The following is a 14,768-nucleotide window of genomic DNA, read 5'->3' as shown; positions in this document are numbered from 1 at the left end:
CAGGCAGTGCCTCCACTGGCCTCGGGCTTCAGGCTCGGTGCAAGGCCCCGGCCTGCCCAGGGCTCTCCGTTGTCCATACTGGGTGGAGGGGTGTCCTTGGGGGACCGGCTGCTTCCTGATCCATGCCCATCCATAGCCAGCAGTGACGACATGACGCTCACGAGCCCCAGCATGGACAACTCCAGCGCAGAGCTGCTCCCCAGTGGCGACTCCCCGCTGAACAAGAGGATGACCGAGAACCTGCTGGCCAGCCTGTCGGAACACGAGCGGGCAGCCATCCTCAGCGTGCCCGCAGCCCAGAACCCTGAGGACCTCCGCATGTTCGCCAGGTGGGAACCAGGTGCCTGGTGGGAGCCGAGTGCCAGATGGGAGCTGGGTCCCTGGTGGGAGCTGGGTGCCAGGTGGGAGCTGGGTAGGGCCGGGTGGGGCCGGGGCCCAGTCCAGGGTCAGGGCAGGAAGTGGATGGGATGGACCCGACAAACCCACCTGAAATCCATTCACCAGTCAAGGTCGTGTCTCAAGCACTAGGTGTCCCCACCTGGCACCTGTGTGTGCCAGGCGCGGGCAGTGCAGTCTGTGGCTGAGACGCCAGGCCTGGTGCCTCTGTCTTTGGGAGTCTCTTCAGCACTTCCTGGGTGTTTCTTGTCACTTCTTGGGAAGTAGCAGCAAGTTTTCATCCTCTTGAGGCTTGGCAGGGATTCTTCCCAGGACTTTTAGCCTGGTGTGGGGGATCCAGGATCCCCACATCATCGGTGACTTTGTCACACCCACCCTTCACTTGGGGAACACTGTAGGTGTATGGTTTTCTGGGATAGGTCAGGCTATCAGGGACCGAGCTCCCAGTTAAGAAGCACATGCCAGGCAGCTATTTCAAGTCGCTGGCCAGGCCTCCTGTGCCAGCCCAGCCTAGACGCAGACACCCCTAGAGCAGCGAGCCTGTTTGGACCAAGAGCCACATGGACTTGTTGCCACAGCAGCATGAAAAGGAGAACCTTCTGGCAGACCTGTCCCCCTGCGCTGTCCCTACTGCGTCAGAACGCTGAGGGTGGGAGTGCCCCCAAGCTCAGGTGGGCTCCAGGGTTTGAACAGCCCTGTGTCCTCACAGACCCGCTTCAGGGGCTCACGGTAGGCAACTCCTGCCGTGTGTGTGTGTGTGTGTGTGTGTGGGAAGGGGCGTCTGAGCCACGCTCCCCCCAGCTCTGCTGTGGCCTGTGGGCTGCTCAGAGGCTGCTAGAACAGAGGCTAGCTAGAACAGAGGCTAGCCTGGGCTCTGCCACACCCCCACCCCCAGGCTCCTGCACTACTTTCGCGGCCGCCACCACCTAGAAGAGATCATGTACAACGAGAACACGCGGCGCTCACAGCTGCTCATGCTCTTCGACAAGTTCCGCAGTGTGCTGGTGGTGACGACCCACGAGGACCCTGTCATCGCCGTCTTCCAAGCACTGCTCACCTGAGCCTGTGCTGGGACGTAGAGGCAGCCTGTGTGGTGGGTGAGCAGTGGCATCCCCCACCAGGCTACCTCCCACCCTCCCTCCTGGGGGCCTGCGTCCTCTTAGCCCTGAGGCCTGACTGCAGCCTGCAGCCTGTCCGTGGGGCTCCTGCCCTGTGCATGCTCACTCTCACCTGGTCCTCCAAAGTCCCGGTATCTGAGCTGAGACAGTGAGGCTGTGGGCAGCGTCTGTGATGCAGACTTCCCATATGCAGCTCGGGGCCGCCTGTTCCTCTGACCTTCCTCCGATCATGTGGGTGTTCCCTGGCCCCCCTCCAGTGCTGCCCTCCCAGACTATGGGGGCCGAGTGCCCGGCCCATCCTGCATACCCACTGCCCTGCCCTCCCAGCTGGCTGTGTGCCCTCCCTGGCAGGCCCTTACTACAATCCTGCTGGGCACCAGGAAGCTCCTCTTCACCACCCAAGGCCCAAGGCCCGGTGAAGGCGTCCTCAGCACCCCCTTGGGGTGGGTCGGCCCTGGCACTCCCAGTCCTCTGCCACGTGGGGTGGGCAGGCTGCAGCAGGCCTGAGGGAGGAAGTGTGCACACTGGGCCTGTCTCTAGGTACCCTGTGGCTCACACAGGGCCCCTGATGTCCCCATCCTGGAGGAGGAGCTGACCACTGAGGGCAGCTCAGGCCAAGTGAGACACAAGTGGCACTATTATATTTTCTAGAAAATGAAGCATTTATTTAGTTTTTAAACAATTAAAAAGCCTGCCTTACTCAGGCCTGTGTGCCCTGCTCAGCCACTCTGTCCACCACGCTGACCCAGGGGCTGCCCCGGATGTAGAAGCGCAGTGGCTTCTGGACCCACTCCCCTGCGTGGCCAATGCCCACTCGGGCTGCTGCCACCACAGCCGGCTCCCTGGGCTCAGGGGGGCCCTGCTCCAGCCACACGGCCTCATCCTTTGCCAGGTCCCGCTGGTCGAAGCTCTTGTCAATGGCTAGGGCCTGGCAGAGCTTGGAGGGGCCGCTGCAGAGCTCGCGGTCTTTGAGGGCTCGGGCGCTGCCCTTCCGGTGGGCACTGCGGAGCTGTCGCATGGTATCCATGCCCCCCAAGGGCTCCAGTGCTCGTAGCAGGACACATGCCCCGTCTCCTATGGGACAGATGGACAGCCTGGAAGCGGTGCCTCCCCAGGCCGATTGGCCCTCCCTACCCCAGGTCACAGCCAGCACTGCGGGGTGATGCAGCTGCCTCCCTGAGAACCCCTGGACTCACGCGCTGTCCAGACCCTCCACCCTCAAGGCCCCAGGAAGCCAAGGCCTGACCACCAGCCAGGGAGAACTCGTGAAAACGCTTAGCAAGTGTTTGCAGCTGGCCCTCTCTGGTTTGGTGATCAGCAGCGGCTGTACGGCTGGCAAAGGAAGCCCCACCAGAAAGCAGGAAGCCTCAGGCCTGGCACAGAGCGCTGCCGGTCCCAGGACCCCCACCAGCCTCTACCCACTCATTGTCTGCTGGACAAGCCAGAAGCTTGGTTCAGCAGCTTCCGAGTGTGCACAGGAGACTGGGTAAGCCCCACCCCATGACTAAGTGGGGAGACGTGCCAAGTGTCCCTCCCCCACCAGTCCAGGCTGCTTCAGAGGCTAGAACCGGCAAACGACACCCCAGGCCCAGGGGCTTGCTCAGGAAGACAAATCTGTCCACATTCCCCTGGCCCTACGTGGCTGGGAACAGTGCTTACTGGGACCGTGGCCTGGGGAGCCCTGACCCCAGCAAGATCACTCTCCTGATACCCCGGCGCTCCAGACTCATTTAGTCCTGTCCTCCACCTGGGAGTCAGAGGCTTAGCCCAAGGGGGTGGCCAGTCCAGTTCCCGCTCTTGGGCCTCATGCACAAACGCCTGCCCATCAGCACAGTGGATGCAGCAGCCACAGCCTGCTGCACAGCTAGTAGCTGGGGGCAAGCGGGTTCCTGTGACCAAACGCTAAACCTTTAACCAGCCAGTTTTCAAAGGACCTTGTTACACTCCCAGGCAAGCAAAGCCTTGATTTCCAGCCTCTCTGTGCTTCCTGGGCCCCTCCCAGCCCACCAGCCTCAGGGTTTCCTCTGTCTACCCTGAGCTCCTGTGGGGGGTCCCTCACTGAGCCCCCAGATGGGTCAAAGGAGCAGCCCATCTCCTTACTTGCCACACCCCTCTCCTGGAACACACCCAAGTCCTGCATCCTGATGCAAGCACAATCCCCAACCTTCCTGCCAGGTCTCTGTGGTCTCACCCCTCCTCCTCTGCCTGGACTGTCTGCTGGCCTCGGCAGTCTCACCTGTGTGCCCTCCTAGTCATCTCTGCCTCTTCCACCCGGCAGGAATCATGTCCTCGGGCACCGCTCCTGCTGCACCTGGATGAGCCCTGACTGCACCTGTGTGGTTTCCTGCCCCCCAAACTAGGTGTTCCTGGGGCATCTTGGTCACGTGTCCATAAAGTCACACACTCCCTCCTGTGCACTCACTGTACCCTCAAACCCTGGCTCCTTTCCTCGCAGACCACAGCCCCGGGCATCTCTGGACTCAGTCTCTCTCCTTTGTCTGAGTTCAGTCCCACCTCATGTTGGTTCTGTTGCCAAAGAAAAGCTCGAAGACCAAATTAAGCTCTCCAGAGTGATAACAGGGCCCTCTGGGGGTGTCCCCACCATCCTCTGACGTCCGATCACTCAGTTTCACTCAACACCCTCTCATGCTTGTGCCAGGCACAGGGCCAGTCACAGGGGTTCCCCGCATCACCTAGCCCCTGCGGCTTTGGCACTAGACGTCCCCAGCCATCCTCTCCGGGCAATCACAGCTCCCACATCACTGGAATCATTCAACAAATGTGTGTGACAAAACACTGGACCCCAGCCCTTCACCAGCCTCCTGGTCTCGGGACCAGTGGGGTAGGCTTGGCAGGCAGAAGGACGGGTTGGCTGGCCAGACCCTGCTCCTGGTCAGCAGTGGCTCTGGCAGGATGGTGCTGTGGGCTCTTCCTAGCACAGACCACCCAGAAAACAGCCCACTGCTCAAGAACAGGGCTTCCCAGACAGGTCCTACGAGGTGAGTGGGTTTTCCTGGGAGACCGAGACCAGCATGTCCCCACTCGGCACTGCTGACATTTGGGGCTGGGTGGTTCTCTGCGCTGGGGGCTTTTCCTGTGAGCTGCTCAGCATGTCCCACCAGCTGTGATGATCACAGATGTCTCCAGATTCTGCCTAGTGTCCCCCTAGGGAGGCAGAATCACCCCCAGTTGAGAACAAGTTATGATTCCAACCCCATAACTGGCTGCCTAGCAAGGCTCCTGCCTGAGCCCAGCTCAATCCGAATCGAGTCCACCCTCCTTTCCCTGCCACCAGCCTTTCCAGTCTACCCTGGGTCATTGGTGACACCAGCTCTGGAACCAGTGGTGGCCTCACGGAACCTGTCAACCCACAACCTCTATTCCATGGGGACCCCCAGCCCCTCTGACCACCCTGAGTACCATCTGAGCTCCTGACACCCCGACCTGGCCTGGCAATGGCAACTCCTGCTCACGCACCCGCCCCACCCTGGCCCTCCCAGGGGTCTCCCAGCTGCCAGCTGAGGGGGCTGTGCTGAGGCCCCCTGCTCCAGCCCCAGCACTGCTAACCTTGGCTGGAGACGTTCATGCAAAAGTACATGCCATAGATGAGGTAAACATACAGGGTCCCCGGCTTCATAAACATGCCACGGTTGCGGGGAGTCTGCCGGCCGCCCCTCGAGTGGGCAGCTTCATCCTCTGGCCCTAAGTATGCCTCAGTCTCCACAATGCGGCCGCGGAGCTCTGTGCCACCATCCAATCGCCGGACCAAGACCTGCGGGCAGTCAGGTGTCTGTTTAGGGTCGGAGGGGCTGGGTCCTCCATCTGGACCTCACCTCCCTAGCTCAGGATGCACCAGGGCCAGCCAGGTTCCCCTCAATGTCCCCTCCTTCCTGCTGTGCCACCAGATAACAGGTTGCAGCCATCTCAAGCTCTGGCCATTGCTAGGCTGCAAACCAGCACTGGTTCTCGCAGCAGGGCCCTCCATCACCCTGCCTCCTCTTCCCCGTGTGCCCCTGAACTTGCTTAGTCTGGGGCAGGGCAGTGTGGCAGGCACAGTGGTGTCCCCACAATGGCCACCTGGGATACTCCAGAGCCTGTGGTGCTTGCTCAACCTGGCCTAACCACAAAGGACCGTCACACTCAGCTCCCACCCACCCAGCTCTGAAAGGCCTTTCTGAGCAGCAGGGCTGGCTGTCCCCCAGAACCCCTGGCCTGAGCCATGGCCCTGGGTGTGGTCAGCTCCATAAGGAATGGGTCAGTGTGGGCAGTGGGCCAGAGAGATGAGGCTAACTGCGGTTGGCCTGGACAATACCTCAGGTGGGGGTGAAGCCAGGAGGGGACACATGGGCCGGCCAAAGACAGGGCGGAGGGAAGCTGCTAGGGGCTGTCCCTGGAGTGGGCGAGTGCTTTCAAGCCAGCAGAGCACCAGGAGAGCAGCCTAGGCCATGGGAAACCTGGGGGCGCTAAGTGTGCCTGGAAGCCAGGTCCTCCCTTGCGTGGCACCTTCCGGCCCTGTGGTGGGGACTATTTCTCGGCTGTGGGACACAGGATAGCCCCGGGAACGGCCAGGACTCATGCCCATGCGCGGAGCCCCAGGCCTGACATGACCAGGGTTCACAGTGGCGCTCTGGGGGCCAGCCACCTCCCCAGGATGTCCCAGCACCTGCCTTGTCCTCAGGTCAGAGCCATCAGTTGGACGACCAGGCCACCTCTGCCTTAGCCCCGGGAATCTAGTATGTCCAGAACCAGGGACGGTGGCACAGGACAGGGAAGGAGGTGCTAGAGCCTGGACACTCAGTGGGGCAGCGTGGGAGCAGGCCTTCCTGGAGGAAAGCAGGGGGTCAGGGCCTCCCCAGGAAGCCCATCTCCAGGCGAGAAAGGGAGGCCCCGTTCCTTCTCAGATGAGGCCTCACTTCCATCTTTCCAGAAGATCAAAGGGGGGGCATTCCTCCATTAGCTTCACTTTCCAAGTTTCCACACCTCTAGGAGGCCTGCTGGGGGGGGGGCGCCCAGGTGCCCTAGAGAGGAGCTTCCCAGGGTACTTTTCTCACTGTCTTTTCTTCCATTTGAATTTTCTGCTCTGACTTTTATTCTGATGTCATTTCCAGAAGGCAGATGTTGGTGGCTGTCCCTAGCCCATCACAAACATATCTCCTCCTTGTGGGTGGAGGGTCCTGGGGCAGGTGACACCCTTCTCAGTTGAGAGGGTAACTCAAGATTGGTTTGGGTTATCATGGCAACACATTGCTCCTTGCAGTGACCTGTTGAGGGATGACCCCAGTCTGGCCAAGGGGTCTGCAAGGACATCCACTGGAAAGTTATAAAAGAGGCTGTCCTCCATCACTAAAGGGACACAGGGTCAAACACTCCCTTCTCTGCTGGATACGGCCCTCCACCCTCAGGCTCAAGTGGGCATGATGGGAGCCTCGGGGGAGACTGACATGCTGACACTCCCCTGCCCCAAGTGCCATTGTATGACATCATAAACCCTCATTATTGAGGGTGCTTTTAGAAGGATCTGGCCCTTGCAGCTACCTGCATGAGGACAAGGAGGGCTGAGTCAGAGGCACGAGCCCAGTGGTGACAGTCTGGGACCCAAAGATGCTGCACGGGGACGACCACTTCGGCAGAGGCCATGTCACTGTGTTTACATTACCTGTCCCAGAAATGCCTGGGCCAGGAGGACGGCAGGCTGGTCGAAAAAGTCTGATCCCAGGCGAGCAGGGTGGCCTTTGGGACTCGAGAAATAGATGCTGCGTTGGGGGACCAGGGTCTTGGGCGGCTCCAGGCGGGGCTCCTTGGGGAAAGGAATGTGTGCTCCATTGGGTGGGCTCTGAGGCTGCTCAGCTGTCAGTGGTCGCTGCTTTTTTTGCCCCAGTTTGCGGGAAAGCTGCAATGGGAAAGGACAACATAAAGTCTGAACAGGAGAGGGCAGACGATTGTGTGGTGAAGTCAGGATTGCAGAGTTCAAGGACCTTATCTAACTGCTTGCCTCAGTTTCCTCATCTGCAAAATGGGGGCAAACAGAATGCCAGACCTGATGTACTCAGCCCCTGCCAGGCCCCAGGAAGCCTGGGGAGATGACCACATGTGAGGGCAGACGGGTGGCAGTAGTGACAGGGTGATCACTCTGCTCCACACGCCCTCCACGTACAGGAAATGCACAACTCAGTGGCAAAGAGCTGCAGGGCCCAGAGTGGAGACAGTGGGGACCCAAAACTGGGACAGAAGCACCGGTAGCCTGATTCCCATTGATCACCTGGGCCCCAAAGTTCTCAGCTCGTTTCTGGAACCCCGCCCTTTGCATTGGACCCTAACCAGGAATTTGGTCAAGGAGTGGATTGTGGGTCAGTGTGTCATCCACACCCTGCCCCCACCCAGCTGACATGTCCGCTGTGCCAGACCCCTCCTCAGAATGGCCCAGAAAGTCTGACACACACAGCTGGGTGAACACCAGGCTGATCATCTGCTTGGCCCCACTCCAAGTGCTCAGCACATGACCCCCCCTCTCCCCCCCAGTGAGTCCCCCAACTGGCCTCTGCCTCATGACCCAGTATGTCAGAAGGACAAGGAGCAAGCAGGACAAAGGTGAGGTCTCCCATCGGAGGAGGAGGACCGGCTGAGACCCCGCACACGTTCTGCTTCCTACCTGCCCCCACACATGCCCCACCCCCATCCCCGGAAACCTGAGCACACACCAACAACCATGAGCGGAAGATAAAGGGAGCAGGTGGGCACTGGGGGCCTGGAAACACCCTCCTCAGGGGCTGATCGTCAGCAGTACCCGTGTCTCCCCAGCATAAGACACTCATTATTTTTAACAGAAGTGCTGACGTTCCATGGTGGACGGAGACGGCCAGTCGGCTGAGAATGGATGCTGACGTGACCGTCTCTACAGTCTGGCCCATCTGCCAAAACCCACCATGGGCTCAGACTCCGGGACTCTGAGGCCCCTGCTCTTACCCAGAGTTTAGCCCCCGGCCTGCCCCATGGCACTCGGGTCACACTGGGTCTCTGCCCTGGCCCACCTTGGGTGGTAGGAGACTCACGTGGCTGCCCAGAGACTAAGCCTCAGACCTCGGATTCCAACCTGCTTCTGAGGCCTTCGCAGCAACAGCCACATAGGCTGCTTAACCCAAGGGCTGAGGAATGGAGTGCCCCTGCTGTTGCAACTAAGGGTGAGTGCTGCGTCAAACCGTGCACCTGGGTACCTCCCATGCATTACCTGGCCCTGGTTAGAAATAAGGGTTTCCTGGGTGAAGAGCCCCAGAAAATAACAGGTGTCTGTGCCTCTGTCCCCTCATCTGCGGAAAGGGAACCAACAACATGTGCCCTGAGAATAAAATGAGAGACGCCAGGAAAGCACTTGGCTGGCACACAGCAAGCACTCAATGAGTGGTGGGAAAAAAATACCATCCACGGGGGATGCCAATTGCTAGGCTGGGCCCACCCGGTGGAGGGCAGCAAACAGCCTGGCCTGGATGGGGATCTTCAAGGGACCCACCAGCCCTCCACCAAAATGTGGGCAAACGGGGGATTAGTAAATAAAGGGAGAGCATTTATCAGGCTGTGACAGGCAGTGAGGCCAACTGCTAAGCCAACCCCATGGGCTCCTGGGTAGGGGGCGTCTAAGCTGGGCCTGAGTGCTCAGCATTAACCAGGAAACCGGTGTCGGGGTCTCCTCCCAGACCTCACTGGCGATCTTGGGCCGAGGTAGGCTTTGCTTCTGGCAAATGGAGCAGCAGAGCAGACCCTGCTGGTGGGCGCTCATTATGGGAACGGCAGACCCCGTCGGGGGCCGGCCGTGCGTACGTTACTGCTTTAGCTCCGGTTGTGATTCTCGCCCTCCGAGCCTGCTCCTCGGCCATCCACGGAGCGAGAAGCACGCTCACCTGGGCGCGAACTTACCTGGGCCCCGCTGCGTGAGGGCATCCCACGGCTCGGGCCGGGACTCTTTTGGAGCTGGGAACAGCCCCGTGCGGAGTCCACCCCAAAACTAACACCGGAAGCACCGCCCGGGACCGGGGGGTGGAGCCGGCGCCTGCGCGGAGGAGGGCGGAAGCCAGCGAGTAGGGGCCTGGAGAGCTGCACACGAACCCCGCCCCCGGAGGAGGGGCCGGGGTGAGCCACACCGAGGTGGCCGGGCCGGACTCGGGCTCTGGAGGGATCCCCATGCCCGGCGCTCCACCTGCTATCCTGGACAAAGGTTCAGGGCTGCTGGGGCACTTGTGGCGTGAGAAGGCGGCTGGGGTTGGGGCGAGACCCCCCGCGCCTCGGCACCCTTCCCAATGACCTGCCCCCCGCCCTTTTCGTACCCTGGTCCCCTCACAGTCGTAGAACCCACCCAGAGGTGGTCAGACCACCAAGAGGACTGGTCCGTCATGAACTTTGGGCCCTCCAGGGGACCCGGTTGGAGGTGTAGTTCTTTGGGGGAGTGGCCTGCAGATGGTTCGGTGGGATGCACGTGGAGGGCACGTGAGGGAGGTGGCCTGGAGACCTGGTCCTTGGGACACGCCTTCCTGGACCGCGGAGGGGGCATTTGGGTGGAGAGGATAGGTTGGGCGGGGGAGTGGCTCAGGAAGTTTGCCCAGGAAGCGCATGCCAGGCCTGCCCTGTTCGGAAGCCCTCGCTAAGGTCATCACCGCAGGTGGTCCGGGGATTCGGTCTCTGTAGCGGAGCCCCTACCCCTCCCGCCGCCCAAGGATGCTGAGAGGAGCCCGCCCACGTCCTGGAGTGGGCCTGCTGGAGCGCGCGGGAGGCCTGGACTAGGGCTGTGGGGAGAATAGCGCTGGAGGCAGTATGAGGAACACTGCTGCCCTCCACCTCTGACGCCCCTTCCCACACCCACACCTGCTGCCCACCCTGCCTATAATTTCTGATGTCAGTCGGATTTGTGCCCCCAGGGGGAGGGGAAGTGGAATCTGGGGAGGACAGTGCCTGGTCCAGAGGAAAGAAGCCCCATGGGTAGTGGGTGTTCAGGCACAGGACTGACTGTTTAGGGGGATGCCCCTGTGGGGAGGCGGCACACTGGCAACTCCCATTAGAGGCCCCCCTCTACCCTGTCGCTCTAGGGTTTATCTGGGTCTGTAGGGCCTCTCTGCTGTGGCAGGTACAGTGTCACCCCCTCTACAACCTGCCCCTGTCCTGGGTAAACCCTGGCCCTGAGAGGGGGTACCATGGGGTCTCAGAGAGCCATTGGGCATAGGATGGTGTGTGATGCAAGATGCTGGATGGGCCCTGTGACCGGATCTCCGATAAGCATGGCACCTGGTCTCAGGATGAGTCCAGCTGGGACGACTGTGGTCTCCAACTGCCCCTCCTCCTCTGACCAGCCCAGGAGCTGAACTCCAGCCCCTACCCCCACCCCAGGGCCCCAACCAGGACTTCCTGGGGACGGAGGGGCAGCAGCCTTCCAGCTGCCTGGAAGCCACCCAGCTGTCTGTGGCACTGTATGCTGCTTCCGGGGGTGGGCACTGTGTCATAAACCCATGTTTGTAAGGCAGGCCTCCCCTTTTCTTTCTTTCCTCCTCACCCCCTGCAGCCATTCTGCTCAAACAATGACTCCCCCTTCCTGCCTTCCTGTGTGCCCAGCTGCCCTCCCCCCTCCTTTTCCCGTCTCCCTCCCTCCGCCCTCACTGAGGCTCCAGTTATGCCCCCTAACCTTGGTGAGGGCAGGGGCAGGATGGGCGCTGTTTTGTATTAAAGTTTTATTTTGATTTCATAAATGATGCATGGTCCTTGGTAGAAATTATGGGGAGCCCATACATTCCCAGAGGGGATTGTATTCCCACCGTGAGGATGAGGAACCAGAAGCTTGGAGGGCAGCCCTGGCTGTCCCCCAGGAGGAGGAGGCAGGGCCTGCCCCTGCACTCCACTTCTCCAGATGTTCCAGCCTGAGAGCAGGGGCTTGCGCAACCTCTGCAAGGGGGGCTCTTGCCCCCCACACACTTCCTGGTTTGTGGTCTGAGGCCCCACCGCAGGCTGGAAGTGGTGGGTTAAGCATCCCCAACTGTGGCCTGCAGGGCCGGCTGGGTGGGAGTGAGAGGTGGTGCAAGGCGAGAGAAGGGGCTCGGATTCCTCTGTCCCCAGGGTGCCCTGCTGCTGGGCTACAAAAGGCATGTTGGAGGGTGTCGGTGAAAGAGGACACCCTCGATGCTTTCAAAAGGGTCAGTGCTGGGCTGAGCTGCTCTGTACCCTGCCCAGTCAGCTTACAGCCTACGGAGGGGCCATCAGTCACTGGAGCCTTAAGAGAAAGGACAGCAGCTCTATCAGCCACAGAAGCCAGAGCGCTAGCACCAGCACCAGCTCAGTGGCCTGCTCTCTGAAGTAGGGACAGGGACGACTGACAGCCTCCAAAGGGAGAGTTGATAGGTGGGGGTGTTGAGGGGCTCCTTGGGTAGAGAGGGCTGCTGAAGGAGGTATGTGTGGGCTGCATCCTCCCTTCCTGGGGCTGTCCTGCCAATGCTGCTGGGCCCTGGGCCCAGGTACTCACGGGACCCCTTGCCACACCCTGAGACAGGGGGAGGGACAGCTGCCTCAGAAATAGTCAGTGACTTCAGGCCCCTGGCTGGCCTGGCCCATTTCCGCCTCCTCCCCAAATAGCCAGGGGCTGGTCTTGGGCCCATTCAGGCCCCACTAAGCCCAGGGACTGGCCTGCTGAGTTATGGATTCCATTCCGGAGTGGCTGGCTGCGACTCCTCCTACTGGTGGGGGCTCCCAGTCCCTCAGGTCCTGCAGTGAAGCCCACAGCCACGGGGGTGGTCCAGACGTTCACCATCCCCAGCCACCCGCCCACGTGCTAGGCAGTTGCAGCTGATTTCCGTTCCTCTAGGAAGGCGGGTTTCCACGTAGGGGGCTTCTCCACCAGGGCATAGGGCAGTGGGGCAGACGTGAGGCAGAGCACGGGTGTACCTACATATGTCCATGTGGACTAGGTTCCGACCTGAGCACACATGTGTTGACCCTCCTCCACTCACACCATCGTTCTGATGCCAGCGTCCTTGCTTAGGAGGAGGCCAGGGTGGGCAGAGAACCAGAGATTCCTGGGCCTGCCTGCCAGGGTATACTGAGGCATGCCTTGGAAGCAAAACCTGTGAGGAGCAAGGTTTGCAACAGAGGCTGCTGTGGATCCCACTGGAGCTCGGGGACTGAGAGGGCCCTTCAGAAGTAATCCAATGAACACGGGGAGGCCATTGACCTGTCACTGGACACAGAGACCATCTTCTCTGTGGAGGGGGCTTGATTTGGGGCAAGGTAGCTCTTGTCCACTGAAGGTGACTCCTTGGTGGGTGGGTGGGTGGGGTTTCAGCTGTGAGCCAGCTATGCTGGTTGTCCCTGGCAGCTGGGGATGAGTGTCTGGGTCACGGAGTGGGTCTCTGGGCGGCACCCTGCAGTGTCCACTGCAGGAAGGGATCTGCCAGCACCGGATGCCCAGTTGTGGCATGCTTTGGAGGTGAGCCTGAACCCTGGACTCCAGAGAAGACACTGCTGTACTCCCTGCCAGCCCAGTCTGGGCATCAGGCGGGTGTGGCCTGCTTATCCCTGGCAGGGGTCAAGAATGCTGGGCATGGAGAGACTGTCCTGTCTCTGGCTGAGAGCCTGGCATGGAAGGGGTGGCACGTGTGGGCTGCAGGAGCCCTGGGCATTAGCACTGGGGCAGCCTCCCTCTTGCCTTGTGTTCCCAGTCCACCTGTAGCCACCCCCCTCAACTAGTGAAGGCAACCCTTCTAGCCCCTCCAAAGCTTTCATTGTCTCCCTCTACCTAAGAATCATGTTGCTATATTTGTGTTCATAGAGGACCCCGTATGTACAGGCACCACTTTGTCCCATGGTATGGATAAGGGCACAATCAGAGCATTCTGTCCCTTGGTCAGGCTCTGGGCTGCCACCTCATGTTGTCACCTTTCTTTTCTGTGTAGCCATGGACCAGGTCATTGTCTGCAGTCAGACACTGGGTATAATTTGCTGACGGTGACAGCAACACCATTCAGAGAGGGACATTGTCATTTGGTCCAAGGCCAGCGAAGGGTCTGAGGACTCATTTATGGGCCCTCTTAGGCTTGAGGGTCTGGCCTCAAGTGCCCAAGGGGTTCTGGCATCCAGGGGAAGAAGGGTCCTTAGGAGACCTGTGGTCCCACTTCTGTTTCCTCTGGGGGAAGAAGGGACACCATTGTTATCACACTTGAGGGGAGGCCTGGGCCCCTCTACCACTTGCAGCTCCTGCCTGGACCCTGCTATTGGCACACCTCCCCTGTTCCTGGGTCTTTTTCTGGGTGGTCTCAGCCGCACAGACTCCTGCAATGTCAGGAGAGAGGAATGCTGCGAAACTCCCACCAACAGCCTCAGCCTAGGAGCAGATGGGCCATACTGAGTCCAACTCTGTGCAGGACGAGCCCACCAGGAGCGATTGGTGGGCTCTGAAAGAGAGTAAAGCACAGAGTGGGTGCCAGACACTGTGCTGCTGCCTCTGCTCCGAGGGCTTTCGAGGCCCAGCTGGCCCCGGGAATGCCTATTGGGAGAGCACCATTTCCAGGGGTGGGGAGCACACGGCCCAGGGACAGGGGAACTGCTCTCTGATCCTGCCTTTGGTGTATGAGTGTGCAAACACAGATGGGAGTGTACAATCGTGGTTCTGTGCACATGTGTAAATGTAAGCGTGGGCATGAAAGTGTGTACAATTGCGTGTAGGCGTAGGTGTGTATGAGTGTGTACACAGGTGTGTGAATGAATATGTGAGCACGTGTGCATGAGTGTGAGTGTGTGCAGCTAGTGAGAGTGCTCATGTGGCACTGATGGAGTGTAGGGTAAGAACTTGTTAGCGTGGGCCGCTGGGGGAGGTTTGGGGGAGAGCCAGGGATACTCTCCCGGACACCCCTTCCGTCCCCCATTCCCCTCCACTGCGGCCTGTTCCCTCCACTCTTTCTCAAGCACTGGTCTAGGCCCAGTAAGGTCAGGACTCACTCTGGAGTCTAGGAGAGGCTGAGGAGACCAGGTCTGTAGTTGACCAATCGGCTCTGTCTAGTGGGGCCACCAGGTCCTCCCTCCTCGGCCAAGTCGCTCAAGAGCCCCCAGCCACAGGTGTTCTCGCGGCCGGACACAGGGGAGAGCGGAGCTCAGCGGCCTTCCCGGAGGAGGTGACTGGGCCCGGGCGGGCCGCGCGCATTCCTGAGCCCTGAGTCAATGCGGCCGCCCCCTCCGGCCGGGCCCGCCCCCGGCGCGCACGCCCCTCGCTCCATGGCATTCCCCGGCGGGCGG

At 60.5% G+C, this 14,768-nt stretch overlaps 2 protein-coding genes across 8 annotated transcripts in view; one reads left to right on the top strand and one right to left on the bottom strand.

Moving 5' to 3' along the window:
* The window catches only part of NPRL3 (NPR3 like, GATOR1 complex subunit), a 37,983-nt gene extending 35,765 nt beyond the window's left edge, over nucleotides 1-2,218 (top strand). For 6 of the 7 annotated variants that reach the window (XM_019648786.1, XM_019648787.1, XM_019648785.1 and 3 more), the window contains 2 exons: nucleotides 137-329; nucleotides 1,292-2,218. In XM_019648786.1, the coding sequence (XP_019504331.1) occupies nucleotides 137-329; nucleotides 1,292-1,457 (359 nt within the window). In that variant the 3' untranslated portion in view covers nucleotides 1,458-2,218. Of the gene's footprint in view, nucleotides 1-136; nucleotides 330-1,291 lie in introns of those variants that run through there. The other variant, XM_019648789.1, reaches the window with a different exon arrangement.
* On the bottom strand, nucleotides 2,158-9,553 carry MPG (N-methylpurine DNA glycosylase). The gene is made up of 4 exons (XM_019648792.1): nucleotides 9,423-9,553; nucleotides 7,171-7,404; nucleotides 5,082-5,286; nucleotides 2,158-2,588 (listed from the first exon to the last, which is right to left on the bottom strand). The coding sequence occupies exons 1-4, from the start codon at nucleotides 9,444-9,446 to the stop codon at nucleotides 2,215-2,217; spliced, it is 837 nt and encodes a 278-aa protein (XP_019504337.1). The 5' UTR covers nucleotides 9,447-9,553; the 3' UTR covers nucleotides 2,158-2,214.
* Between the last annotated feature and the right edge of the window lie 5,215 nt (nucleotides 9,554-14,768).

This window comes from Hipposideros armiger, unplaced genomic scaffold (genome assembly GCF_001890085.2).
Source record: "Hipposideros armiger isolate ML-2016 unplaced genomic scaffold, ASM189008v1 scaffold_126, whole genome shotgun sequence".
Taxonomy (NCBI): domain Eukaryota; kingdom Metazoa; phylum Chordata; class Mammalia; order Chiroptera; family Hipposideridae; genus Hipposideros; species Hipposideros armiger.
Note: the sequence above shows the minus strand (reverse complement) of the source record. Positions and strands in the feature narration are given on the sequence as shown.